This window comes from Gadus macrocephalus, chromosome 18, assembly GCF_031168955.1.
Source record: "Gadus macrocephalus chromosome 18, ASM3116895v1".
Taxonomy (NCBI): Eukaryota; Metazoa; Chordata; class Actinopteri; order Gadiformes; family Gadidae; genus Gadus; species Gadus macrocephalus.
Genome location: NC_082399.1, coordinates 16,716,621 through 16,742,469, shown reverse-complemented (window position 1 = coordinate 16,742,469; position 25,849 = coordinate 16,716,621). Strand labels below are relative to the sequence as shown.

The following is a 25,849-nucleotide window of genomic DNA, read 5'->3' as shown; positions in this document are numbered from 1 at the left end:
GTGCTACTCATATGGTGCCATTTCTTCAACACTCTGTGAACCAGGAGAGAGAGGCTGGTGTTGGAGAACTTTAACGATAACCTTACAGTGCTACCAACCCTAGCTCACTGGGACTACTGTGCTGCAAGGCAGGTAGAGGAAGCTGTTGCCCCACAGAAAAGAGACAGGAGCACTTACTCCAGGCCAGACTCACAGTCCACAGCTGTGCGACTATTAGAACTGGATTTGATGTGGAGCTTTATGAGCACAATCAACTTCCAAAGTTAAAGGTCCCATGACATGCTATTTTATGTATCCTTTAATATAGGTATTAGTGGGCAACTAACACAGTATTCAAAGACGTTCCCGAAATTCAGCCGTGGTGCAGAGTTACAGCCACTCCGAGCCAGTCGCACATTGAGCTTCTCCCAAATGCGCTGTTTTGGTGTCTCTAGCTATAATGCAAATGAGGAGGAGCGAGGCGGGTCAAGGAGGAGGGTGGGGGTGTGGCCCTGAGCACCTTGCAGCCACAGTACCATGCGCTCTGTTTACAGTGGATGTATCGCAATGGCGAGGCGCACACAGCCTTTAGCCGTGTTCTGTAAATATTCTAGAACACACGGGAGTCCTGGAGCTCTATATCTAAATATTATCATATAGCCTACACAGATATCTATATCATATAATATATATTATCACGGCCAAAAGCTGTGTGAGCCGATGTTATGAATCTCAAACGACCGCGTTGGGTGTCTCCGACGTTCCTGGTTCTTCCACGTCCACATCAATGTGAAGTAGACACTGTAACGCAAGTGTTTCTTGTAGGTTCTTTGACGTGTCTTGTATTTCCACAACGAGACTGTTGTGGGGGTTATCTGAGCCATGGTTGAGAAGGAATTGGGGGAAAGGAACTTTGGCTTTGACGCCCTCAAGAACATGAACTACGACATGGAGGAGAAAGGGATTGTTGGCGGCGAATGTCTCCCGCTTGAGCCCCGCTGAGGGACCACCGCCAGAGGCGGAGGTGCCTAAGCGCTGCCCGGCAACGATCCCTTTCTCCTCCTTGTCGTGGTTCATGTTCTTGAGGGAGTCAAAGCCAAAGTTCCTTCCCCCCAATTCATTCTCAACCTTGGCTGAGATAACCCCCAATAAGAGTCTCGTTGTAGAAATACCAGAGACGAGAGTCCGACGTGTTATGCGCCATAACACCAAAAGCAGAACGGTTATCCAAATAACAAGGAAGTGTACAGCACTTGCGTTACAGTCCTTGAGCTCTATATCTAAATAATATCATATAATACATAGATATCTATATCATATAATACATATTATCACGGCCAAAAGCTGTGTGCGCCTCCAGACGATATTATGAATCACAAACGACTTTGTCGGGTTCTGCGACGTCTCTGGTTCTTCCACTTTCACATCAACCTGAAGTCGACTGAACCGCACGCTGCTGGCTGCCCGCTGCCGGGCGATGGTGCCTCGCGGCAACCGGCGACATGTCGAAGTTCCTTTCCCCCAATTCCTTCTCAACCATGGCTCAGATAACCCCCACAACAGTCTCGTTGTGGAAATACAAGAAGCGTCAAAGAACCGACAAGAAACACTTGAGGCAGAGTAAGGCAGAGTAAGGGGAGGAGCTGAGATTCTTGGTGACGTCCTAAATACAGACATTCCAAATCAGCGCACTTGAGCCTCCGTTTTTTCAAAGGCGAGCAGAACAGCTAGTGCTCGTTTTACACCAAACGCAAGTTTTAGCCACTGGGGGACCATAGGCAGGCTAGGGGAACTGATATTTATGTTAGAAAACCTCATAAAGTGAGATTTTCATGTCATGGGACCTTTAAGGCATTACGTGCATCATTAAAATCAGCAAAGTCATTCTGAATCCAGACAACTATTGCTACTATTAAAGTGCTTTAAAGGTTACTTTTGATGGAATGAACACATGTGCTCTGCGTCTATGAGTGGTGCAGTATTGTGATCTTTGTCCTGCTGGTGTTGCTCCTGCTGCAGGTGGTGCTGCCCATGCTGTGCAGCTACATGTCCCACTGGTGGGAATACGGTCCAGAGAATAACCCGGAGAGCACCGACCGCTGCTGCACCTCTCTGAGGTGGGAGCACATGAACGCCCTCCTGGGAAACATCCTGAAGATCATCTACAACAACCTGGGCATCGACGAGGGCACCTGGATGAAGAGACTGGCAGGTAATACGTGACATCTAGGAGTCACTGACTCTAGATCAGATAACATGACTCTAGATCAGATAAAATGGCTCTAGATCAGATAACATGACTCTGGAGATCAGACAATGGGAGATCATCAGACAACAGGATTCTAGATCAGAATTGACTCTAGATCAGATTACATGACTCTAGATCAGATAACATGACTCTAGATAAGATAACATGAGGCTAGATCAGACAGCATGACTCTAGATAAGACAACATGACTAGATTAGATAGGACTCCAGATTTGAAGATAATGACAATGCCGCCATATCAGACAACATGACTCAAGACTAGAGAAAATGACTCTAGAGGGGACAACATGACTATGTCGGACAACATTTGTCTAGATGAGATAATATGACTCTAGATTAGATAACATGACCAGATCAGCCAATATGACTTGAGATCAGACATCATTACTCTAGATCAGATGTGACTCTGGATCAGAAACATGACCCTAGATCAGATAACATGACTCTAGAATAGACAACATGACCAGGTCAGACATCATGACTCTAGTCTAGGCAACATGACTACATCAGAAAACATGACTCTATATCAGACAACATTACTCTCAAACCAACAGACAGTTAAAGAAGCAATAGATCTGGTCCCTGCTTGTGGGAATCATGGTTGCAACAATCCAAACCCAGATGTTTATTCATCAACAATTTTCCTGTCTCTCTATCTTCTTATCTCTCTTTACTCTGAAGTATTTTCTCAGCCAATCATCAGTAAGGCCAATGCTCAGCTTCTCAAGACCCACTTCCTGCCTTTGATGGAAAAACTCAAAAAAGTGAGCTTTTTTTTCATTTATCATACCAAAATCTGAAAACATAGTTCTGAGTCTGTCCCTTGTAATAATGTATAATAATTATGTGGGTGTAATTAAATAAATTGCAGAAAAGAGCAGTTTTTTAAAAGAAAATCCAATTAGTTGACGTACAACTAAATGTTTCCAACGGATGATCCATTACATGAGTTCTCTCTCAGTGTCACAGATCATAGTGTGTATAGATGCTGCTCTGCTGCAGACAGACTGACCCCAGTCTGCTCCTTGACAGACTGTATCTGTAACTATAGGCGTAGTGTTAACTCGTAACAGGGTCGTTTATCTCCGGAAAGTGTATCAAACTATGGGCTGTCCTCATGGGTTCTCTGAAGTTTATTTCCAGAAAGTGTATCTAACTATGGGCTGTCCTCATAGGTTCTCTCACGTTCATCATCAGAAAGTGTATCTTACTATACTCTGTCCTGTCATGGTAGTTGTAACTCGTCACGGTTCTCCCCAGAAAGTGTATCTAACTATGGGCGAAGTGTAACCTCATCATGGGGTCTCTCTAACGGTTTTGACTAGAAAGCGGCTGTGGTCCTCATGGACGAGGAGCAGACCAAAGCCGAGGGCAGAGGGGACATGTCGGAGGCAGAGCTGCTGGTGTTGGATGAGTTCACCATCCTGGTCCGGGACCTGTATGCCTTCTACCCCCTCCTCATTCGCTTCGTCGATTACAACAGGCAGGCTACCTTCTCTTGTGTCATGTTCAGACTTTGATACACTTTTGAAAGGCTTACATTTTTTTTGTCATGCTTGTAATTCTTTATTGTTGATTTAACTTTTGCCACCGATCATCCTCTGTGCGTTTTATCACCTGTTTTCCCTATACAATGTAATATTGTTGGATTAATACCATACTTAAAATCCAAGTGTTCTGAAAACAGTAACCCAGCAGATATTGATTGTTTCAGATTATTGCCGTAATGAAGTGTTAAACAGTTAACACAAGTGGTATAAGAGGTGTCAACTGGAGGTGAATTGTACCTTTTCCCAGGGCGAAGTGGCTGAAGGAACCGAACCCAGAGGCAGAGGAGCTGTTCCGCATGGTCGCCGAAGTCTTCATCTTCTGGGCCAAGTCGCATGTAAAGAACACCAGCTGACCTCTAACCCCTCCCTGCCAACATCACCTGATACCTTTACTTCACTGTTAATCTCCTGTTCTGAAGCAGAATTTATACCAGCAAACACAAACTCCACACTCCAAATACAGCCCTGGGCAGCACCATAATCCTTATGGGACTCAAAAGATATATATTAAACATGAATAAATCCCTTTATACCTCATATTTTATAAGCTTCAAATAGAGTGAGGCATTTTCAAACATGCTGGAGATGTGTTTCAGTACTGATTTAATATTGTAATAGCAGTGTGCCATGTCTAATTTGACCGTGTGTTCACACATTCGGTTATAGTGTAGTGAGTATAATTCTTGCTTCTTGTGCAGAACTTCAAGAGGGAAGAGCAGAACTTTGTGGTCCAAAATGAGATCAACAACATGTCCTTCCTCATCACCGATACCAAGTCTAAGATGTCGAAGGTGAGACAATATCAATAGATGTTTTAGAGACGTCATTAGTACACGCCAAGCCATCCTAAACCTCAGGACAGCTCGGCCTCCAGATATTAGTCTGGACCCAAAATGGGTAGGCTAGGCTCAGAATATCTCAAACACAGGACAATCCCAAAACCCATCAAGTGCTGTAGATGCGGATAACACCCACAAGGCCTTTTTGGAAATGTCCTAATAAATATCAAATGAATGATGCTTTGAAAAGAAGAAGTTTCTACTGAGAAGTGTTCCGTTTGGGAACATGGCAGAAACACACATCCTCTGGATGTGGAGTCCAGCTGGCTTTAGTCCTCTGAGCGCTGCCGAGTCAGGCGGACTGACGACGGCCCTCAAAAAACTCTTTCCAGACCGTGGCTCTCGTTACCAAGAGCACACGATTTTATCTGTAGATCAGGAATCTCTAGGGCCGGAACGGTTAGAAATGAGAGATCCGATTTGGGGCGTGAATCAGTTCTGGCTTTGGGAGCCTGGATGTCTGGAGCACCTGCTTCAAGATGATCTGCTTTAAATATAGAAATGGATCTGCATCTAATTAAAATTACAGCTATTACAAAATCTCTCAAAAATTCAAGGGGTGTAGCTACCCTTAAGTCCATGTCCAATGGACGGGCGCTTTAAAAGGTGGTCAACATCTCTCTCTCTCTCTCTCCCCAGGGTGCCATTTCGGACCAGGAGAGGAAGAAGCTGAAGAGGAAAGGGGACCGCTACACCATGCAGACCAGCCTGATCGTGGCCACACTGAAGCGCATGCTCCCAGTGGGGCTGAACATCTGCGCGCCAGGAGACCAGGAGCTCATAGCGTTGGCTAAGAACCGCTTCACTCAGGTGCTTCACCCCGCTGCTGTTGGTTAGAACCTGGTTCCTAAAGTCAACCCTGAAACCACTTCTTGTAGATGAAAATAAATTAATGAACTGGGGTATATAGTACTGCTATTGGTAAAAGTAAAAAATCTTCTATAATTAGCATTAACATTAGCATTTTAAGTGAGCACTGTTCTACAACACACTTGCTTTATTTGTTGTTTAAACACGTATTGCTTGCCTGAATCTCATTCCCCATAATGTGGCCGAATCCTTACATTCAATGTTTTTGGATTAATTAACAGAAAGACACGGAAGATGAAGTTCGGGAGATCATCAAAAGCAATCTACATCTTCAAGGGAAGGTGAAACCATCTTTTTTTTTTCTAGGTTTGACAAAGCTTAGGTTGACGTCGCTTATAAGATGTCAGCATTTATCAGTCATAGTGTAAGCTAGCTGAGCTGTAGCATGCTACTGTGAGGTTGCACACGTAGCCCCGCTCATCAATGCACCAATCAGAGGTCCACTACATTTGTATTGGTGGTTGCTTTGAACTGAGGCCTTTGATTTGAGCAACATGTAAAGCTCTGCGACCAGTGTCCCAGTCTGATGTTGCAGACACCTGGTTCTGTTGTGTACATGCTGCTGTTTTCCTTTACATATATGATCTTTTGAGACGGTAACTGGGATTGAGGGCTATACAAATACTCAGGTCAAATGACTTGACCTGAGTACCAGGTCAGGTATCAGAACAGAGCGTTTCCCATTCTCACTGCATTGCACTCAGACCTCTAGACATCTTCTGTTTGTTTCGCAGTTGGAAGACCCAGCGATTCGATGGCAGATGGCCCTGTACCGAGACCTTCCCAACCGCAACGAGGAGACCTCTGATCCGGAGAAGACTGTGGAGAGGGTGCTAGATATCGCTCATGTCCTCTTCCACTTAGACCAGGTCTGTACACACATCTTTTCCCACATTTAACCGTTTTAAGGTTAGATTATCATGCGCATTCTATCCTTTCGTTTGATGAAGAAACATGTGTGCAGGTAATAGGAAATGGGTTACCTGGCGTTAAGGTTACCTGTTAGGGTTACCTGTCGTTAAGGTTACCTGTTAGGGTTACCTGTTAGGGTTATATGTCAGGGTTATCTGTTAGGGTTACCTGTAGTTAAGGTTACCTGTTAGGGTTACCTGTTAGTGTTACATGTCAGGGTTACCTGTTAGGGTTACCTGTAGGTAAGGTTACCTGTTAGGGTTGCATGTTAGGGTTACCTGGTGTTAGGGTTACGTGGTGTGAGGGTTACCTGTATGGGTTCCCTGTTAGGGTTACCTGTTAAGTTGCCTGGTGTTAAGGTTACCTGTAAGGGTTACCTGTTAGGCTTACCTGTTAAGTTACCTGGTGTTAGGGTTACCTGTAAGGGTTACCTGTTAAGTTACCTGGTGTAAGAGTTACCTGGTGTTAGGGTTACCTGTTATGGTTACATTTTAGGGTTACCTGTTACGGTTACCTGTCATTGAGGGGTTTACCTGTTAGGGTTACCTGTTAGGGTTACCTGTCGTTAAGGGTACATGTTAGGGTTACCTGTTAGGGTTACCTGTTAGGGTTACCTGTCGTTAAGGACACATGTTAGGGTTACCTGTTACGGTTACATGTTAGGGTTACCTGTCGTTAAGGACACATGTTAGGGTTACCTGTTACGGTTACATGTTAGGGTTACCTGTCGTTAAGGACACATGTTAGGGTTACCTGTTACGGTTACATGTTAGGGTTACCTATAGTTAAGGTTATCTGTTAGGGTTACCTGCTAGGGTTGCATGTTAGGGTTACCTGGCATTAAGTTTAGCTGTTAGGGTTACCTGTTAGGGTTACCTGGTGTTAAGGTTACCTAAGGTTACCTGGTGTTAGCGTTACCTGGTGTTAGGGTTACCTGTTAGGTTTACCTGTTAGGAAGTGTTACCTGTTGTTAGGGTTACCTGACGTTAGGGTTACCTGGTGTTCGGGTTACCTGTTAGGGTTACCTGTTAGGGTTACCTGGTGTTAGGGTTACCTGGTATTAGGGTTACCTGGCGTTAGGGTTACCTGGCGTTAGGGTTACCTGGCGTTAGGGTTACCTGGCGTTAGGGTTACCTGGCGTTAGGGTTACCTGGCGTTAGGGTTACCGGGTGTTAGGGTTACCTGGTGTTAGGGTTACCTGGTAGGGTAACCTAACCCAGTGGTTTTAAAATTGGGGGGAGTGTCCCCTACGGGGGGCCCAGAGTTATGACAGGGGGGGGCGCGGCGCGAGGTGGGACGTCTCGTGCGAGGCTAAGTATAAATTATAGGTTCATATTTTCTTTACTGCTAGCTAGCAAATCCTGGAAAAGTTTGTGAAAGTACTGCCAGGTAAACGTAAAGCAGAAGATGAATCCACACCAAATGCCTCAACTACCAAAACAAAGACAAGAAAATATGATGAGGCATATCTTGCCCTCGGTTTCACCAGTACAACGGTGGATAATGAAGAAGGACCGCAGTGTGTTGTGTGTCTCAAAATATTAGCTTCTTACAGTATGAGGCCGAACAAGTTAAGACGCCACTTGGAGACTTCACATCCCGAACACAAAGATAAGCCCATTGGTTTCTTCCAAAAATAACTACTCAACTGTCGTTTACAACAGAGTTGCTTTACTAAAGAAGCTTCTGTGCCTGTAAATGCTCAACTCACCTCCTACAAAGTTGCGTACCGAGTTGCTCAGTGTAAAAAGCCGCACACAATAGCAGAGGAATTAATACTACCTGCCGCTATTCATATGGTTTCAACTATGATTGTTGAAGCAACAGCCAGCAAACTAAAGGCTATTCCACTGTCAGACAACACTATCGCGAGGCGCATTTATGACATGTCAAAAGACATAGAGGAGCAGCTTAATGACAAAATACGAGCCAAACGTTTTGCTCTGCAGATGGATGAAGCTGCTGACAGTAACAAAGACTGTTTATTAATAGCATACGTCAGATTCATTGATGGCAAAGATTTGAGGGAGGATTTGCTTTTCTACCAGAGCAACTGCAGACGAGTTGTTCAAAATCATCGACACTTACTTGATAGATGCTGATCTGAAATGGGAGGACTGTGTGGGGATCTGCACAGATGGGGCTCAGGCAATGACAGGGAAAAATCAAGCGCGTCTCCCCCAATGTGCAGTGGACACACTGTATGATACACCGAGAGGCGCTAGCGTCCAAACAATTGGGTCCCGAGCTGAATGATGTAATGACATCATTGCCACTGTGAACTACATTAAAACAAGACCCGTCAAATCCCAGATTTTTTCCGCGCTGTGCGAGGTAATGGGATCCGCCTACACAGCTGTTTTGTTTCACAGTGAGTCCCGATGGCTGTCACGGTTTTATCCAGGGTGTTTGAACTGCGGGATGACATCAGAATCTTCTTGGAGGAAGATGGTAATGAACTAAATCTGCAGATGCAGGGCAGCAGCACACACCTTCCACAACTGGCAGATAAAATCACATCATTCACAAGAAAACTAGAGATGTGGGAGCAGCGGGTGAAAGAGGGGAATATTGAGTCATTTGAGAACCTGGAATCATTCATCGAAGTCAACAAGCTTCGAAACACATTGATCCCATGTATGAAAACTCATATGTCTGCCCTACAAAAAAGCATTTCAAGAGGTATTTCCCAGTGCAGGATCCTGCAAAATATGAATGGATCAGAGACCCCTTCAGTGCGACACCAGCTGCTGACTTTAGCACTACAGAAGAGGAACAGTTTAAGTCCAAGACATTGGCTGCATTTTGGATTGGAGTGGAAAAGGACTACCCACTGCTAGGCAGGAGAGCTCTGGCCACACTCCTTCCTTTGGCCACATCTTACTTGTGTGAGATAGGTTTTTCTGCAGTTGCCTCGATTAAGACAAAATACAGGTCCAAGCTGGACATTGAAAATGAGATTAGAGTGGCAGTCTCACAGCTGCTGCCGCTTGACATTTTTTTAATCTACAAAAGGGGGGCCCTACAGAAAAAGTTTGGGAACCACTGGCCTAACCCTTTAGGACAAAGTCTGATATATAAAACAGAGCATAGACTCCGTCCTGCATATTATTTTACCATTTATCCAAGTGAAAGATATCTCCTGATATGATGGTATGCCAGACGGGTTAACAGATTATTTGGAACAATCGTAAGGAAAACTTTTCACCGATTTGGATCCTTCCAGAGAAATAAAGCTCATTCCTTTACCTTTTGCCTGATCACGGTCTGTTTGTTACTGTGTCAAATCAAGTCTGCCCCAAAAAGACGTGTTGCGTTCTTGCAGTATATATCCCAATTCATTACAGTCTTAAATCTCCCTCACCTGAATCTTTTACATAACACTTAATTAGGCTTTCCGTAGTCCAACACAACAAACTCAACACTCTCCAGCTCTGACTCATGTTTCAACCGTTCCTGAAACAACACAACTCAACTCTCATTGAGTGAGACTTGGCAGGACACAATAACAACCCAACCAGGTCAAGCGAAGGGAAAGACACACCAGTAATTCTCTGTGTTTTCTGTCCGTTTTGCTGATTAAGGCTACTGCGTTCTCGCTCAATAATGGACAAATCTAAAAAATCTGAAAATAGTCTCCAGGTAAAAGTATTCCTTTAAGACCTGTTCAACTCCCTGCTTTGCCAAATGTGCACTTTGCCACAACCTGACATACTTTGATTTCAGAGAAATGGTCTACCCCACAGAACAGCCTCACAGAGCCTGGACTCCCGATACTCTCATGTTAACACGGTGGTTCACCTGTCCCTGTCCTGCAGGTGGAGCACCCCCAGCGCAGTAAGAAGGCTGTGTGGCACAAGCTGCTGTCCAAGCAGAGGAAGAGGGCCGTTGTGGCGTGCTTCAGGATGGCTCCCCTGTACAACCTGCCCAGGTATTCACATAAGAACTGCATTTATACAGCGCCTTTCCTGTCATATTTATATTTTTGTGACAATACGTATACAATTTGATGGAAGCTGGGAAGATATAAAGGCCTCTTTCTCTCCCCTTTCGTCCTCCTCAGACACAGAGCTGTCAACCTGTTTCTTCAAGGCTACGAGAAGTCCTGGATCGAGGCAGAAGACCACTACTTTGAAGATAAGCTCATAGAGGACCTGGCTGTAAGTGTCTCCTCAAAACGCCACAATATGTCCCCAACAAAGTTGAATTACATTGCCCTGGGAATTTATAAAAAAGCATATGTTTTCACTAGTTAGCATTTAGCCATATAAATTAGGAGATGATTCAGTTTCAGGGTCAAAGCATCGATAGTTAATGTTCCTATTTGAAGCGTCTTCCTGTATTTATCTATGTTTTGTCTGTGCATGACTGTACAGAAATCTGGCGAGGACGAGCCAGCCGAAGAGGAAGACAGTCTGAAGCACATTGACCCGCTGCATCAACTCATTCAGCTGTTCAGCCGAACCGCTCTCACTGAGAAATGGTACGCCGCTCTTCATGAGCGAACCGCTCTCACAGAGAAATGTTACCCTGCTCTAGGTGAGCAGCAGGTGACAGACAGAAGAGCTCAGTTCAGATACAAGATTTGCAAATAGACAACTAGCAACGGACGACTGCTTGCAAACAATGCCGTTAGATACGTCAATACTTTGTAAAACTACATTCTGGGACAATGTTAATTTCTGGAGACAGATGACCAGTTCACACTGCTGCAAGGTTCTCTGCAGCATCCGGAATCGATTAGCTCTCATCGTAAATCTGGACTGGGCTTGAGAGATGGAAGTGGGATATGAACAAACAAGCATTGGCTTGGAGAACCCACCCTAATAGAGTAGAAATTGTAGTTTGGACAAGGGTAGAAATTGAGATGTAAGCAAGTACGTTACCATGAAAGACCTTGAACCAAACAGTTTGTTTCATTTCTATTGCAGCAAACTAGATGAAGACAATCTCTACATGGCCTACGCCGACATAATGGCCAAGGTAAGGCCAAGTTAAATTCCCCCAAATGACTTGTTATTATTTGCTATTTCTTGTATTGATGAATGTTAACGTAGCTTTACTGGGAGCCCCTTTCATGGCCGACCTCATTCCCTGCTCCTTCTCCGCCCTCAGAGCTGTCACGATGAGGTGGAGGAGGACGGAGACGAAGTGAAAAGCTTTGAGGTACGGTGTCTGTTCCCGTTAAACATTATTTTCTTTTAGCAACTTGATATACATTTGCACTGAAATGTGGGGTGTGTTTCACAAGATTTCAGTTACATTTTTACATTTAGCATTTCATTGTTATCATTGAAATTATGGCATTGAAGGATTACATTCATACGTTCAAACATTTGCAGAAGATGTCCTCTTGCCTCATATTGGCTGACGACCGGCAATGGCTGAGTTAAGCAGCTGACTTGACGCTTCTGCAAGCTATAGAGTCTGGATGAGAGCTTAGCGCTAGCTTATCTTGACATACGGATGAACCGTTGTCTGCATCTCCTACAAACATTCCAGCCTGAAGCAGAAAGCATCTCTTTCCATCGCTGTCTCCCAAACATTTTAAATTTGAAGAGGGATTCAAATTGCAATGTCTACATTCACTCACAATCACATTCAGTTATGCCACTTCATAGCACTGTCAATGTGGATTTAACTGGTAGTCCCCTAGAAATGGTTGTGCAACAGATCTGTTGGTGTGACTTTTAATGAGATGAAATGAGTTGTTGTGAGAACACTGTCTCCATCATGATGGCTCTCCCAACAACAGGAGAAGGAGATGGAGAAACAGAAGCTGCTCTACCAGCAGGCTCGTCTCCACGACCGGGGAGCGGCTGAGATGGTTCTGCAGACCATCAGCGCCAGCAAAGGTCTGCTCCAACCTGGCGATGCTGTGATGAGCTTCAGGCACCTTCACACCTGGCCTTCATGGGTTTAGGCCATTCGGATAAGATTCGGCTTAAACCAAAACACATACAACTCCAGGTGTATATGCAGCCATCATCTAGTATCAATTGGATATGTGAAGCCATGTCAGTAGGGGCTCTGGGATTACATCTGGCATGTCAAATTAGCTTATCGAGTATAATTCCGCAAGAGCAATATCCAATATCCATCTGGACATTAATGCAACTTGTTATTGAAATGTGTTGCAATTCAGCGATATCTGAATGATATCTGCCCAAATCTTTAAATGTTAGGCTGGCAAAATTAAATGCTGGGTTTGAATGCCAGTTTCTTCAATTTATGCTAAAGGCAATGAATGGAGGCATTATGCATTGGATCTCTAGCCCCGCCGCTAATGCTGGCTGCTGTGCTAAGAGCTTAGCACGATGCCAGTGCTATGTTGGAGAGTTTATTGCATTGTGTGGGGGTGGCTGATTTATCCTGTGTGAATTGATTGCCATATGAACGAATGTGTGCAGCCTCACCCAGCAACAGGGTTGCTGGGTGAGGCAAATCAGTTGGGCAAGGTGAGGCAGCCTAAAACAGCCATCAACAACCAACACAACCCAATGAGGTCCTGGACCATGTCCTGACATGACCCATCCCATGTGCTTGGGCTTTAGAAGTAGCTCATCTATTTTTGCATTTTTGTATTTCAAACCGATGTTTATCTCTTTGCAATGTCTACTCCTGTCCAGTACTTTCTGCTGTAGCAGACAGATTTCACATCAGGCATCAATACAGTAGCCTCATGTCTGTCTGATCCTAGGTGAGATGGGCCCGATGGTGGCGTCCACTCTGAAGCTGGGGATAGCGGTCCTCAACGGGGGGAACTCCACCGTGCAGCAGGTACCTGAAGCTTGTTCCCAGACCTTCTCTTCTCCCAATGAAACGCTGGAATGGGCGGCTCTAAACGTGTGTGTATTGGCAAGAGAGAGGGAGGGAGATCAGAGCAAGTGGCGATAGGGAGGGACTCACACACTGCAAGTTTCAGATATTCCTTTGTCAAATTCTAAATTGAACAACCCATATTTATTCTCCCTGTCCTTGATGTGGTTCTTGTCATGTTCTTAGTATTAGGCTCAGGTGATGTATGATAAAAGAGAAAATGTTCCTTTCTGACCAGGCTATTTCTTGTTTTGTTCCCTTACTCTCTTGACAGAAAATGCTTGACTATCTGAGAGACAAAAAGGACGTGGGATTCTTCCAGGGTCTGGCCGGCCTCATGCAGTCCTGCAGGTACGCTGTTCACCGATTGACCGCAGCAAACACATGACCTAGTGTCTAAACGTAAAACTGAAGGAGCCCTTAATCCTCAGTATGAAACATATTGACTCTCATTGACTCTCGTCCATCAAAGAATGCTGAAGAACTACAGGAATCAGAATTATAATCCCCTGTTGGTCTGCATTATACATGCATCACTGGCTGAAAGAAACGGAAGAAGAGTGAATCTGAAAAAGAGAATGAGAAACAGGACTTTTATGTGTACTGCCCAGTGCCCCCCCAACTACTACCCGTTGCCACTACCACTAAAAAGTCACAAAGCATCAATCTCATTGGCAGTAAGTCAGTGTTCAGTAACCGGGCATGTACAGTTTGTGGTTAAATAGTCCTTGATCCTGCTTTTGTAATTGTTCATGGTGATTAGGGATTCCAGTTTAAGGTGTTCCTGTAGCTTACACCATGATGAGGGGGCAAAAGATTTAAAGGCACTTTCACCAAACGTAGTGCGAGTCCGAGGAACGTCATACATAATCAAACTGCTAGACCGAGTGATACGCGCACTGTTTGTTCTAGGAACCATTAGAGAACACAAATATGGAGGCAGATCGTGCAGAATTGCCTTATAAAGAAACATATACCAGCGTTCCATCCTACGGGTGTATAAGGAAGACAGACCAACTTTCTCATACAATTTACAATGGTGCGTTCAGAAGCCAGAGTTTGAGACAAACCGTAATGCTGCATGGTACACAGAATCTAGCATTTTCAGAGATGATGAATTTGCATGCATATATAAAATATCACCATAGTCAATAACAGATAAAAGAACGGCTTGGACAATTTTCTTCCTGGCACCAAAAGAAAAACAACATTTATTTCTATGCAAGAAACCCAGTTTCATTCTTAGCTTTTTAGTAAGACACTCAGTGTGATGTTTGAAAGAGAGATTTTCTTCTAGAAAAAAGCCCAGGTATTTGTAGGTTGCCACTCTCTCGATCACTTTGTTGTTTAGAATAACAATCTGGTTGTCATCCATATCAGATGTTTTCTTACTTCTTGTAAAGCAGATCAATTTGGTTTTGTCAATATTTAGTACAAGTCTAAATAGCGTATCCTACCAATGCCAAAGGCTTCAAAGTGGACACGAGCCTGTTCCATGGTACCAGTTGAGATGCCCTTTGTTTCTTTGCAAGGCAAGTTCCTTTAGAGAGAGGCAGAAGAGCATTGACTTTTGTTCTAGAGATGCGTGGGCAGATCCATATAGTGTTTTCCAGCCTTGGGTGCAAAAATGTCACCCCATTAAATCTGGTTCTAAGTTGTACTGAGGGTACGTTTTATCCCCATGGCTACGTCCCACACCACTTTTTAGGTTTATTTTTTTATCTAGTACCGTCATTTATGAGCATTATAAAGAGGGATATTGCATATGAAAAGTGCCACACACTGTAGCGTTATACTTTAACATATAAGCTTCTAAGAGAAGCTTAACCTTCTCTTAGCCGTGACAATCAACAATCCACTGTTGCCCAGACGGAGTTCTAAGCATCCACACAAACTTTGTGCAATTGTCCCTTCGTTGGGATGTTGAAGTTCCTCGCTAAAAACACTAAATTCTAATTTTCTAATGAATTTTTTCTTTCTAGTTCGCAATCTCGTTAAATCTATAATAATCAGTATCAGAGACTGATCATTTTCTACTAAATTACACCTAATCAATCCCCACTTTTTCCCAATGGATCTTCCTCTGATCAAATCAAGCATAAATTATATTGTTTCAGGCCCTATCCGACCACACAAAACATGAAAGTGATGATTTGCCCAAAATGTGCCAAAAAAACTGTTCAGGCCTAAAAAAAAAAAAAAGTTTGGTTCCTGTTGGTTGTCAGTTGAGGTCATGGGTAGGTAGGGAATTTATTTTATTTTTTTATTTTATTTTTTCCAGCGGCAGCGAATGATAGGTAGGTTGTTTTCATTTAAAAACGAGAAAATTCGCTCATCCTTGTACAGAATGAAGAGGTGCTGTACCAAAACGTGATTATAGTTTGCATAAAAAAAAAAAAGCTCATAAAATAATTTGGGTCGCACATAAATTGACAGGGTCGGTCGGAAACCGGAACCAAACAAAACAATTCTTTAGGCCTCATGTGAGGGGAACACACTTTGATTTACTTTATAAAGATTTGCTGTGTATTCACAATGGTGGCTTATTGAAAAGGAATGCCAGTTACATCACAACAGGATTGTAGCTTTTCTTCCCTTGATGGCTGTTTGTTTTTGTGTCAGCAACTTTTCAGGTAAACATGTAAACAGAGAGTGAGATGCTCAGACTTTGTGGTTTGTTTCAGTGTTCTGGATCTGAATGCGTTCGAGAGGCAGAACAAGGCAGAGGGACTGGGCATGGTGACAGAGGAAGGATCAGGTAGGCTACAGCACAGTCCGGTGTATTCAGCTCATGAAGTCGTCATTTTTTAACATGGCTGTCCATATGGCTTAAATCAACTTGGAATCATTGCAGTGTTTGTGATTGCCAGAATTATATATATATTTGCACAAAAGTTAATTCTATAGATAAAATGACACAATCCATTCAATGGGATAGTCACTATCAAATGATGATTCACTTCTTTCAACCATGCCAAATGTCTGTTTGAGCATTTTCTTCATAAACATTAATCATCTAAGGTCTTCACCTCATGATTGTTCCTGCATCTTTAAAGCCTACCTACTAGTATTGTCTGCACTAAGCATCACAGGGACCGTCTACATCACGGCCTAGACAGGCTCAACGGTGCACCTTACGGTCTGGAGGGTTAGGGAAGGGAGCTGGGGGCTTACCACTATACATTCATTTATAAATGTACCCCCTAGTCTGTGCATTGTCTGATCCAGTTTTTGGTCTTGATGGTTTTAAACAACTTTTGGTTTGATATTATCTATGATTGTGTCTTGATTTAAAAAGGTAATGTGATGCAGGAGCCCAAAGCTCGCTCACAATCACCTCAGCCTGTGTCTGAATGAATCCCCATACTAAATGCACCTTCACGGTTCAGGCTGACGAGTCCATCTAGACTGAATGTTGTCACGTCTGGAGCTGGTTCCCGCCTGTTTAGATGGAGTTAACCTCACTGTTTGCATGGCGATCTCACAACCAGCTTCAGTTGAACAGAGTCCAGACAGCCGCGTAACAAGGGTCTTTGTTTTAGCTCACAGGATTTGACCACCTTGTTGCTTCTGAGAAACTTTGTTTGTGTTCTTCTTATTGGCTATGGGTTTATTGTGTTTGGATACATTAGGGTTGTAAGTAAATACAAAAACAGGATTCAGAATGGACAGATAAGTGCATCGACTGACTATTGGAAACATACTGGTTGATTGAACCGAGGTAATCCTAGTCCTAAAACATCCAGATTTGGAGTTGTCTGAAGTCAGGCTTACGTGAAGTACTACATCGTCCTTTCCTTCCGTCTATAAAGCCTAATTAAATAGTTTGCAGAATACACACCTTCTAATGGTGTATAGGATAGACCACTCTTGATTACGTCTGGGTCATATCCATCTCTGTTTTCTTTACGGGATATTGCCAAGACCATTCATATATCACACTATGTCATCATTATGTAAAGGTATCATTGTAGAAAATATTTAACAAGTTGGTAGCGAAAATGAAATATTCCCCTGCAGTAACAACAATGTGCCAGCCAGTGGTTATCATACAGAAGATGATAAACTGATAATATATGATAAGCTGGGCGAACGCAAGCCATTTTGGTCATTTGCCCTCCATGATGATTGCCACATCCATGTGGTGCAGCTGAAACTATGATGTGACTTTGACCTACGCCTATTTGTCAACTGTATTAGAATTAAGCCAGTGAGCCATCCTTCCTCATCTTCTGGCACTTCCCTGGCATTACCAAACCACCCATCTTGGAATCGACTCAAGAGGAATCAAATGATTACTTGATTTACGTCTATGATTCAGGTTTACTCTTACTATGTACGACCAGTTTTTGTTTATTTTCTGTGTGGGCCATTGCCATAGTTTTGTATTATGATTGACCCTATATAGAAATATCTATATATTTGTTTGTCAAACTTTTTCAGACCCCAAATACCCGCAAAAACAATAGGCCTTCCTCAACATAAGTAACCCCAAACTGGACTTAATAATACAGATTTGTGCCAGCACTATGGGAATTATTATCTTAGATAACCCCTAGTTTTTGAGTATCGAAAGCTTAACACATTCTGAAAAGACTTCACCAAAATGAATGTTTGTGATCTTCCAGGAATACCTACATTGGTTTATGTACACTTTTCTTCCCTTCTAGCCTGTTCAAAAAATAATCGGACTAAAATAGAATAACCTCCCAAGATGTATTATTTTGAATTTGCATAACCCATACATTCCATACAACCGATTTTCAATAATAAGCCACTAAACAGACCCAAAATCCGTTCACTCAGCACTGTATTCTTCACTCTTCCTTATCCATCACATATTACCTTCTAGCACAACTTTAGATCACGATTTCTGATATCCAAGGTTTTCATAAAACACGTTTGTTTTGCTTGTTGATAGCAGAATAAACCCTGAAATGTCTCCAGGTTTACATAAAACCAGTTGACACTTCTTCTAGTCACAAAGATATTCTGATGTAACGTAGATGATTGTCGTGTATTGAATAAAGCATCAGGATATCATCGTTGCTGCAGTCATCCTATCGTATTGTCATAGTTATCCTGAGTTACTGTGACTCCCATCTCTAGAGAACAGAGGCACTAGCTCTATACACAAGCACATGAAAAACAGCTAAGTACCTAAATTATTAAATCCATTAACCATATATATATTGATTTCAAGCCTCATAGGTAATATCTTTATGTTTAGTTTATTCATATTGTTAGTTCATAATCAATCAAGATTTGTGACAATAGGTAGTAAAAACAATGTTTATTAAACATTTTCTTATGCTAGCAGATGAAACTACAATATCTGGGTTTTGCTTGTCAATTTGTATGATCATTTATGATTTGTCAAATCATTCGTGGATACTAAATAAGTTTTCGCAGCTTATGGTGTAATGATAAAAAATAAGTTAATAATGTTGATCCATCATCATCTGGCTTGCTAAGGGAATTTGTTATAAAGTGCTACCAGTTTTTATATCAATTATTTTTATTACCAGTTGATTTGTACGATTATTTTTTTATTTTTTTAATCCGTTGGGAGGTTTTTAAATCTCTATTTGACTACTGGCTTTTCTTCTGTTCCCTTTCTTTGCCTTTTTGCTGTTTTCTGTCTCCCCCTCCTCAGCCATCACCTCTGAGCGTGGTAATTATGCCCTCTGCCATTTGGTCGTTGTCTGTGGTGTCAGTTCTGTCCAGCTCCTCTCAACATGGTCTATATCTTGCTTTGTGCTCCACATCTGATGGCGTCCCACCCCATTGTATTGGTTGCTTTTTTTCCCAGGGTGTAGCTGACCTGTCCATATTTATGTCATAGTCCTGTTCTTCTGTCTTTTTTTCTTCACCCTTTCGCACAATTTTGTTCTCTTGTGCCAAAATGTGTCGTGTGCCATTGTTACCCAACTATCAACCTTTATATATACGGACCATTTTCATCTCAGGGGGAGCATTTGATGAGAAACCAGAAAGGACAACTTATTTTAACTTATCCTGTCCACTCAAATCCACTCAACACAAAGACATGCATCACAGAATGTGCACAGGATTCTGTTTCATCAACGGTGGACAAGCCATAGGGGATTTTAGTGTGTATCCTTATATATTATTTATGAATATTCATTTTGTGTAAAAATTGCATCGAGCTTCTGATGATCCACACACGGTAATATTGATTAGAATACAGTTTAATCTTTTACTATGTAATACATTAAATGTATAACTATGTAATGCATTAAATGTATTACTATGTTATACATTACATTTATTACTATGTAATACATTAAACAGCTCGCCATGTGTTAAATGTGTTAGCTTTTCCCTTTTTCTCTCTCTCTCGCTCTCTCTCTCTCTCTCGCTCACTCTCTTTCTCTCGCTCTCTCTCTCGCTCTCTTTCTCTCGCTCTCTCTCTCGCTCTCTTTCTCTCGCTCTCTCTCTCGCTCTCGCTCGCTCTCTCTCTCACTCTCTGCCTCTGTCTCTGTCTCTGTCTCTGTCTCTGTCTCTGTCTCTCTCTCCCTCTCTCTCTCTCTCTCTCTCTCTCTCTCTCTCTCTCTCTGAAATCATTGTGGTCCGCTGCTCCTCCGTGGGAGAAGGGAGGGGAGGGGGTGTAGACGATGCTTTCTCTAATTCTTCTGAGCCTTAAACATGTTTCTGCATCAGTTAGTGTATTCGTATACGGAAGCTTGTAACATGTCTACCAACATACATATGTTCACTAGGGGGCAGTGTAGTATTCCCCAAACAACCACTTTCAAGAAACTAAATCATCGCCAAACAAGGTACGAGCATACAAAATGCCCTGCTGGCTCACTAGTTTTCTCCATACTGCCCACAAACCGAGGTCTGATTCTGTGTTTAAGGCCACTGCTCACGGGCTTGGAGACTGAGGCACACAGAGGTCAAGAACGAGGGGCCCTTCTCTGCGGAGGTTTGCATCAGCTCACCGTTGATTGGTCAAGCAGGGAACATGCATGTTGTTTTTAGTTGATGCCCCAGGCGAAATCCCAACACGTTATCTTCAGTGATTGCGATGCACCAAACACCTTCCGTGACGTGAGGGTGGCCATGTACCACAGAGCAGAGCCTCATGGTGCTTGGCCATTCATGGACATTTGAGGTGGGAAACACTTGGCTGCCCCCTTGTGTACATTGTGCAGGATTATAAAAGCAGGCAGCTCTGTGAAGCTCTGCATTGTGTCTCTGCTTCGCGACAAGGCTCTTTGATCCAGCTGTGACCGGCTGTGGGTCATACATCAATGCATCCCAACTGAGCGTTGGTTCACTGGAAAAGTCTATAATGATTTTGCCCTTGCCTTTATGACGCCTTAATTATGCAATTCATAATGTGCTTAATATTTTAATGTACTGTGTTATTGTTTTGTGTTATTCCGTTAAAATATTCACGTTTAAGGAGTTCTTTCGAAAGGTCATTTTACATTGACCCTTATTGCTTGTTGAGTCAACAAAATAATAATAAATCAGAAGGCATACAACGCAATCTTTTTTTTGCAAAAAATACACATTTATTTATTTCGCACCAAGGCCGATTGTTGATGGCTCTAGCCTACTTATTAATCAGTTTTACCAATCACAATCAGGACTCTTGTCATAGTCACCATGGTTACTGTACATGTTGTAGGACATGGCAGAGGTAAATATTAAGTTTCTCAATACTGTCCTCTTATTGCGTCCGTAGCGGTAAACTACCTTCATAAACTTGTAATTATAGCTGTGTGTCAGAGGTATTGATCATTCATCTCAACTACAAGCCAGTGCTTACTTGCACTGTGGGATGTAATTACTGGTTGTTTTTCTTCACTATTTCTCATAATTTATCACAAAAAATCGGATCTCAATGGATCTCATCTCATCGTATTAAATTGTTTCAAGTTATTCTTTGTGCGGATAGACCAGAGGAGGTTTTGACTGGTTCTAAAATAAGTGTAAATTATGTGTAGTTTATAGTAATAATGGTAGTAATACTAGTGTAGTTATTCTAACAATAATAATCGTACAAATATAAATCTCTAATATAACATATCATCATCTGGTTAACCATTGTAAGTAATAAGCCTCAAACTGTTTTAATTTATTTGTAATTCGATAAAGTTAGAGACGGGAGACTTTCAGAATACAAGAAACAAAGAACTGTTCTTTCCACTCTGATTGGCTGTTCTGTCCACTCTCGTCTGGCTGGGTGGCTGAGTGAGAGGGTTTTGGGAGTATCCCTTATTGATAACTGTATTAAAATCACTATTGATAAGCATCAACAACCGATACGCCTACGTAAATCAACAAAAGTTGAAGTTGTTTATAAGTTTCACATTGCGACTTTGATACAATATAGAATGTTTATTTATTTTTTCTTAATTTAGGCAAGACTCCAAAAGTCTTTTTACTATTTAATATTAAAAAGACTAATAATAAAAAAAAAATAACAAAAAGACTTTCAAATTATTTAATTATCATATTAAAAATTATTATAGATATAGAATTCCTTGATATACATTTTGCTCAGAAATAAAGTCGCTTTCAGACTTTTTTTCCAACTGTAATTTTTCCCCAGCTGCGTCCGGTTGTATCCAGTTTACTGCCCTGTTTTGTGGTTGCTTCTGTGTCCACTTGCCTATTCCCGCCCGCCGGTTTCCATGACAACATGGTTTCAGTGTGTTTCCTCACCAGCTTGACTAATGATTAACTGCATCATTGACACCTGGTTAAACCATAATTGATACATTGGAGAAAAACTGCCCAAAATGGTCTGAGCATGGTGTTTCACAAATCCTATGCCATAACGCCGCCGTATTGATACATTTGACTTTTGGTTGGAAAAGGTATGTTTTGTGTCTGTGTGCTGTGGTTGATCTCATCCCAGGAAGATTGAAAGGCAGAGGTTTTGCATCTTCTATATTGTTTGTTTTGGTGTTTTATGTCAGCGATACACACTACCCTTATTATCATTCTCAAGTTGTTGGTGTTGCTTCGTTCGTAAAATGCACTTCTCTTTTTAACGTAGTCTTTCTTTTTTCTTTTTATCTCTCCTTGTCTGTCAATCGTCTTTTCTCTCTGCTTTCCTTTTTGCTATTCTTCCTTTTTTTTTTATATGTGTACCTTGGGTTTGAATGTTGAATGTGGATAAATGTCTACACAATTTTGGTAAATGTATGTTTTGGAAAAATTGATGTGTGTGTTTGTATGTGCCTGTGTGTGTGCCTGTGTGTGTATATGCCTTTGTTTGTGTGTGAGTGTGTGTGTGTGTGTGTGTGTGCCTGTGTGTTTGTGCCTGTCTCTGTGTGTTCGTGCGTGTGTGTGCCTGTGTGTTTGTGCCTGTCTCTGTGTGTGTGTGTGTGTGTGTGTGTGTGTGTGTGTGTGTGTGTGTGTGTGTGTGTGTGTGTGTGTGTGTGTGTGTGTGTGTGTCTGTGTGTATGTGCTGGTCCTTTTATCTGCGGCCAGGTGAAAAGGTGATGCAGGACGACGAGTTCACCTGTGACCTGTTCCGCTTCCTGCAGCTCCTCTGTGAAGGACACAACTCTGGTAACTGGCTGACCGGCCCCTTTGATACCACAGCATGGGGGATCACTTGATTCTCGGCTCACTCAAGTTTCATGCGTGTGCATTATTTTGTACACCCAAAATAACAAAAATAGGAAAAAGACTGAACTGTAAAAGTTCACTTTAAATCCAACCTTGACTACAATCATCAACTCAAACTGTTTACCAGATGTTGGTCGAAGACATAACAAAGCATTGCAGAAGAATATTTCAAATGAATGCTATAATTATTGTATAATAGTATATGAAAGTAATTAATATCTAATCAACTGTGATATAAACAAAATAATTACCCTTAGCCACCCTGGTACATTATGTTCCGATAACAGAACAGCAGAGATTAGTTAAATTCTCCTTAAATAATGTGTGTAGAAACCAATTCAGCTTAATATATTTCAGAACTTGTATTCATACATTTTGGATGTTCTGATTGTAATTTGAAGAATACACACTCATTTGTATAGTGTTGATTCATCTGTTTTTAGTATGCATTCGTTTTTAAATTTACACAGAATATACACCTTGTGTTTGTCAGATTTCCAGAACTACCTTCGAACCCAGACAGGGAACAACACAACCGTCAATATAATTATCTCTACTGTGGACTACCTCCTCAGAGTACAGGTCAGTCCCGCCCCCTGGTGCTTCACTTCCTCATCACAGTACAGGTCAGTCGTGCCCCCTGTTGCTTCACTTCCTCCTCAGGGTACAGGTCAGTCCCGCCCCCTGGTGCTTCACTTCCTCCTCAGAGTAGGTCAGTCCCGCCCCCTGGTGCTTCACTTCCTCATCAGAGTACAGGTATGTCCCGCCCCCTGGTGCTTCACTTCCTCCTCAGAGTAGGTCAGTCCCGCCCCCTGGTGCTTCACTTCCTCCTCAGAGTACAGGTCAGTCCCGCCCCCTGATACTACTTCCTCCTTAGAGTACGGGTCATTCCCGCCCCCTGGTGCTTGACTACTGGGGACTTCCTCCTAACGTAAGTAAGTCTGCCAAAGGCCTCTACTAAACTGTCCAGTAGTTTACGCTAGTCTTCCAACACCACACTGAGCAGACCTATTGCTAAGCTAGCAAGCTATGGGGGAGTGGCTTAGGAGGGAGGCCTGAGGGGAGGGGTGTGGTTACATAGATTGAGGATCCATCTTACTCTGGTGGTCTCTCTAAAACTACCTACCCCAGCTTTAAAGGTGCTTCAGGTCAGATCCCAGAGTTGTAAAGTGAGGGAGCAGCAAAGAGCGGAACAGAGCAAGATTTTGGAACCGAACAACATGAAAAACTCCCGTCCCTTCTAATGTCCTCGCTCCAGTCCTCACTCTACTCTACCATTTCTCCACCATTTTGAAAGATGTAAAGATCCTGTTGTGTGAGTTCGGCATAGCATTGAAGTGTCCAACCCTCATCTTCTGTCCTGGCCCTCATCCTCCTCATGCGGCTTTAGGAGTCCATCAGTGACTTCTACTGGTACTACTCCGGGAAGGAGGTGATCGACGAGCAGGGACAGAGGAACTTCTCCAAGGCCATCAACGTGGCCAAGCAGGTGTTCAACACGCTGACTGAGTACATCCAGGTGAGCTCACTCCCCTGGGATCAGGAGAGCAGCTCTGAACCTGATCCAATGCTTTAGATTCTAATTAAATCTGTTGGGAGGCACTTTGATGCTCTATAGGAATACAAGCTTGCCATATAGGTGCCTTATTGAGTTATTATGGGGCAAGGTGACTATAAGAAAGGGGTTAAAACCAAAGCCTCTTTACGTAATCGTTTTAACCTACAATATAACGTGGAAGAAAATGTTGTTAGTTAAGAAATGTTTTTATACTCAAGAACTCATTACTAGAGATTTTGCAAGGCTTTTTAAAAAATAGCAAAGTCTTATTCAATCAATATGCAAACAGTGTTAAGCCAAAAGCATGTAAGCATGCCAAACGCCAGCCCCCCAGCAAGCATTTAGATCCAAGATGGATGCTACCAGGTGAGGCACCAATTTCTGCCACATGTTCTGCCTTCCTGAAGGCTCCTCCTTCATTCTATTGGCTGAAAGACGTCTGACGTGCGTGTTCATGTTGACGTGTCTCCCTCCAGGGCCCGTGCACAGGGAACCAGCAGAGTCTGGCCCACAGCCGTCTGTGGGACGCGGTTGTGGGCTTCCTGCACGTCTTCGCCCATATGCAGATGAAACTGTCTCAGGTGGGTTTGGGTGCGAGGTGCAGAGAGTCATGTTACCATGCACAAGCTCAGTCTGTGAAAAGAGCCGACATGTCAGCCCCAGGGGACATTCACGCTGGTTATAGGGGCCGGAGGTAAGAGTATAGAGTTGGAAAGAGAGAGAGCGGAAAATAGAAGAATGAAAGAAAAAGAAAAAAGGCCCTACCTCTCTGTTCTCTCCCTCCCTCTGCTCCTCCCTCATTGAGATGTGATTCATTTCATGCACCTGTGATTGACAGAGGTGATGGACAATGATGAAGAAGATGGAAGAGATTGGTCTTTACTAGTGGAATTTAACCCAGAGAGGTGGAAATTGTCTCATAACGAGGCACAGTTAGTTTGAATCTGAGCATTTCACTCACTCAGGGTTGATGGATTGCTGCGCCATTGCTAATAAATAATAGCTCCTAAATCTTACCTACTGCAGATTTAAGTAGTTTCAAATAAAGTCTTTCAAGGCCGTATTTAGGTTAAATGGCTCCCGTCGGGCCCACTAGGACAAACAGCACATCCCTTAATAAATATGTTACATATTTAGGGATAGCAAAAGCTAAATAGTCCTGTTTGAAAATTACTACTGCACACAAGTCTCAAAGTTTATAGACATGGCGCAGGAAGTGCACGAGAGTGAAACTGCTCCCCATGGTGGTTGCCTTCAAACCGGGGTGAAATGCATCGCTTTTCCCGTAGAGATGTTTTAAGAAATGTGTATTATAGGCTGTACTGCAAACTGAAAGTCCCATTCCTATTTATCGTTAAAAGGTTATAACTACCGTTGATTTCAACAACATTTTTAAACACACGTTGAACCTTTACCTAAACCCCATCTTTTGATGG

General features: G+C 42.7%; 1 protein-coding gene across 1 annotated transcript in view; it reads left to right on the top strand.

Moving 5' to 3' along the window:
• Window positions 1-25,849, top strand: part of LOC132446660 (ryanodine receptor 2-like) — a 177,430-nt gene that overhangs the window by 129,044 nt on the left and 22,537 nt on the right. Inside the window, exons 72-93 of the mRNA XM_060037073.1 lie at window positions 1,999-2,191; window positions 2,929-3,011; window positions 3,573-3,730; window positions 4,045-4,132; window positions 4,496-4,588; window positions 5,276-5,446; window positions 5,728-5,787; window positions 6,241-6,375; window positions 10,237-10,349; window positions 10,482-10,578; window positions 10,795-10,901; window positions 11,350-11,401; window positions 11,534-11,584; window positions 12,174-12,273; window positions 13,119-13,198; window positions 13,512-13,588; window positions 15,922-15,995; window positions 18,894-18,911; window positions 22,715-22,795; window positions 23,349-23,437; window positions 24,246-24,374; window positions 24,890-24,994. Of these exons, the coding sequence (XP_059893056.1) occupies window positions 1,999-2,191; window positions 2,929-3,011; window positions 3,573-3,730; window positions 4,045-4,132; window positions 4,496-4,588; window positions 5,276-5,446; window positions 5,728-5,787; window positions 6,241-6,375; window positions 10,237-10,349; window positions 10,482-10,578; window positions 10,795-10,901; window positions 11,350-11,401; window positions 11,534-11,584; window positions 12,174-12,273; window positions 13,119-13,198; window positions 13,512-13,588; window positions 15,922-15,995; window positions 18,894-18,911; window positions 22,715-22,795; window positions 23,349-23,437; window positions 24,246-24,374; window positions 24,890-24,994 (2,154 nt within the window). The remainder of the gene's footprint in view (window positions 1-1,998; window positions 2,192-2,928; window positions 3,012-3,572; window positions 3,731-4,044; window positions 4,133-4,495; window positions 4,589-5,275; window positions 5,447-5,727; window positions 5,788-6,240; window positions 6,376-10,236; window positions 10,350-10,481; window positions 10,579-10,794; window positions 10,902-11,349; window positions 11,402-11,533; window positions 11,585-12,173; window positions 12,274-13,118; window positions 13,199-13,511; window positions 13,589-15,921; window positions 15,996-18,893; window positions 18,912-22,714; window positions 22,796-23,348; window positions 23,438-24,245; window positions 24,375-24,889; window positions 24,995-25,849) is intronic.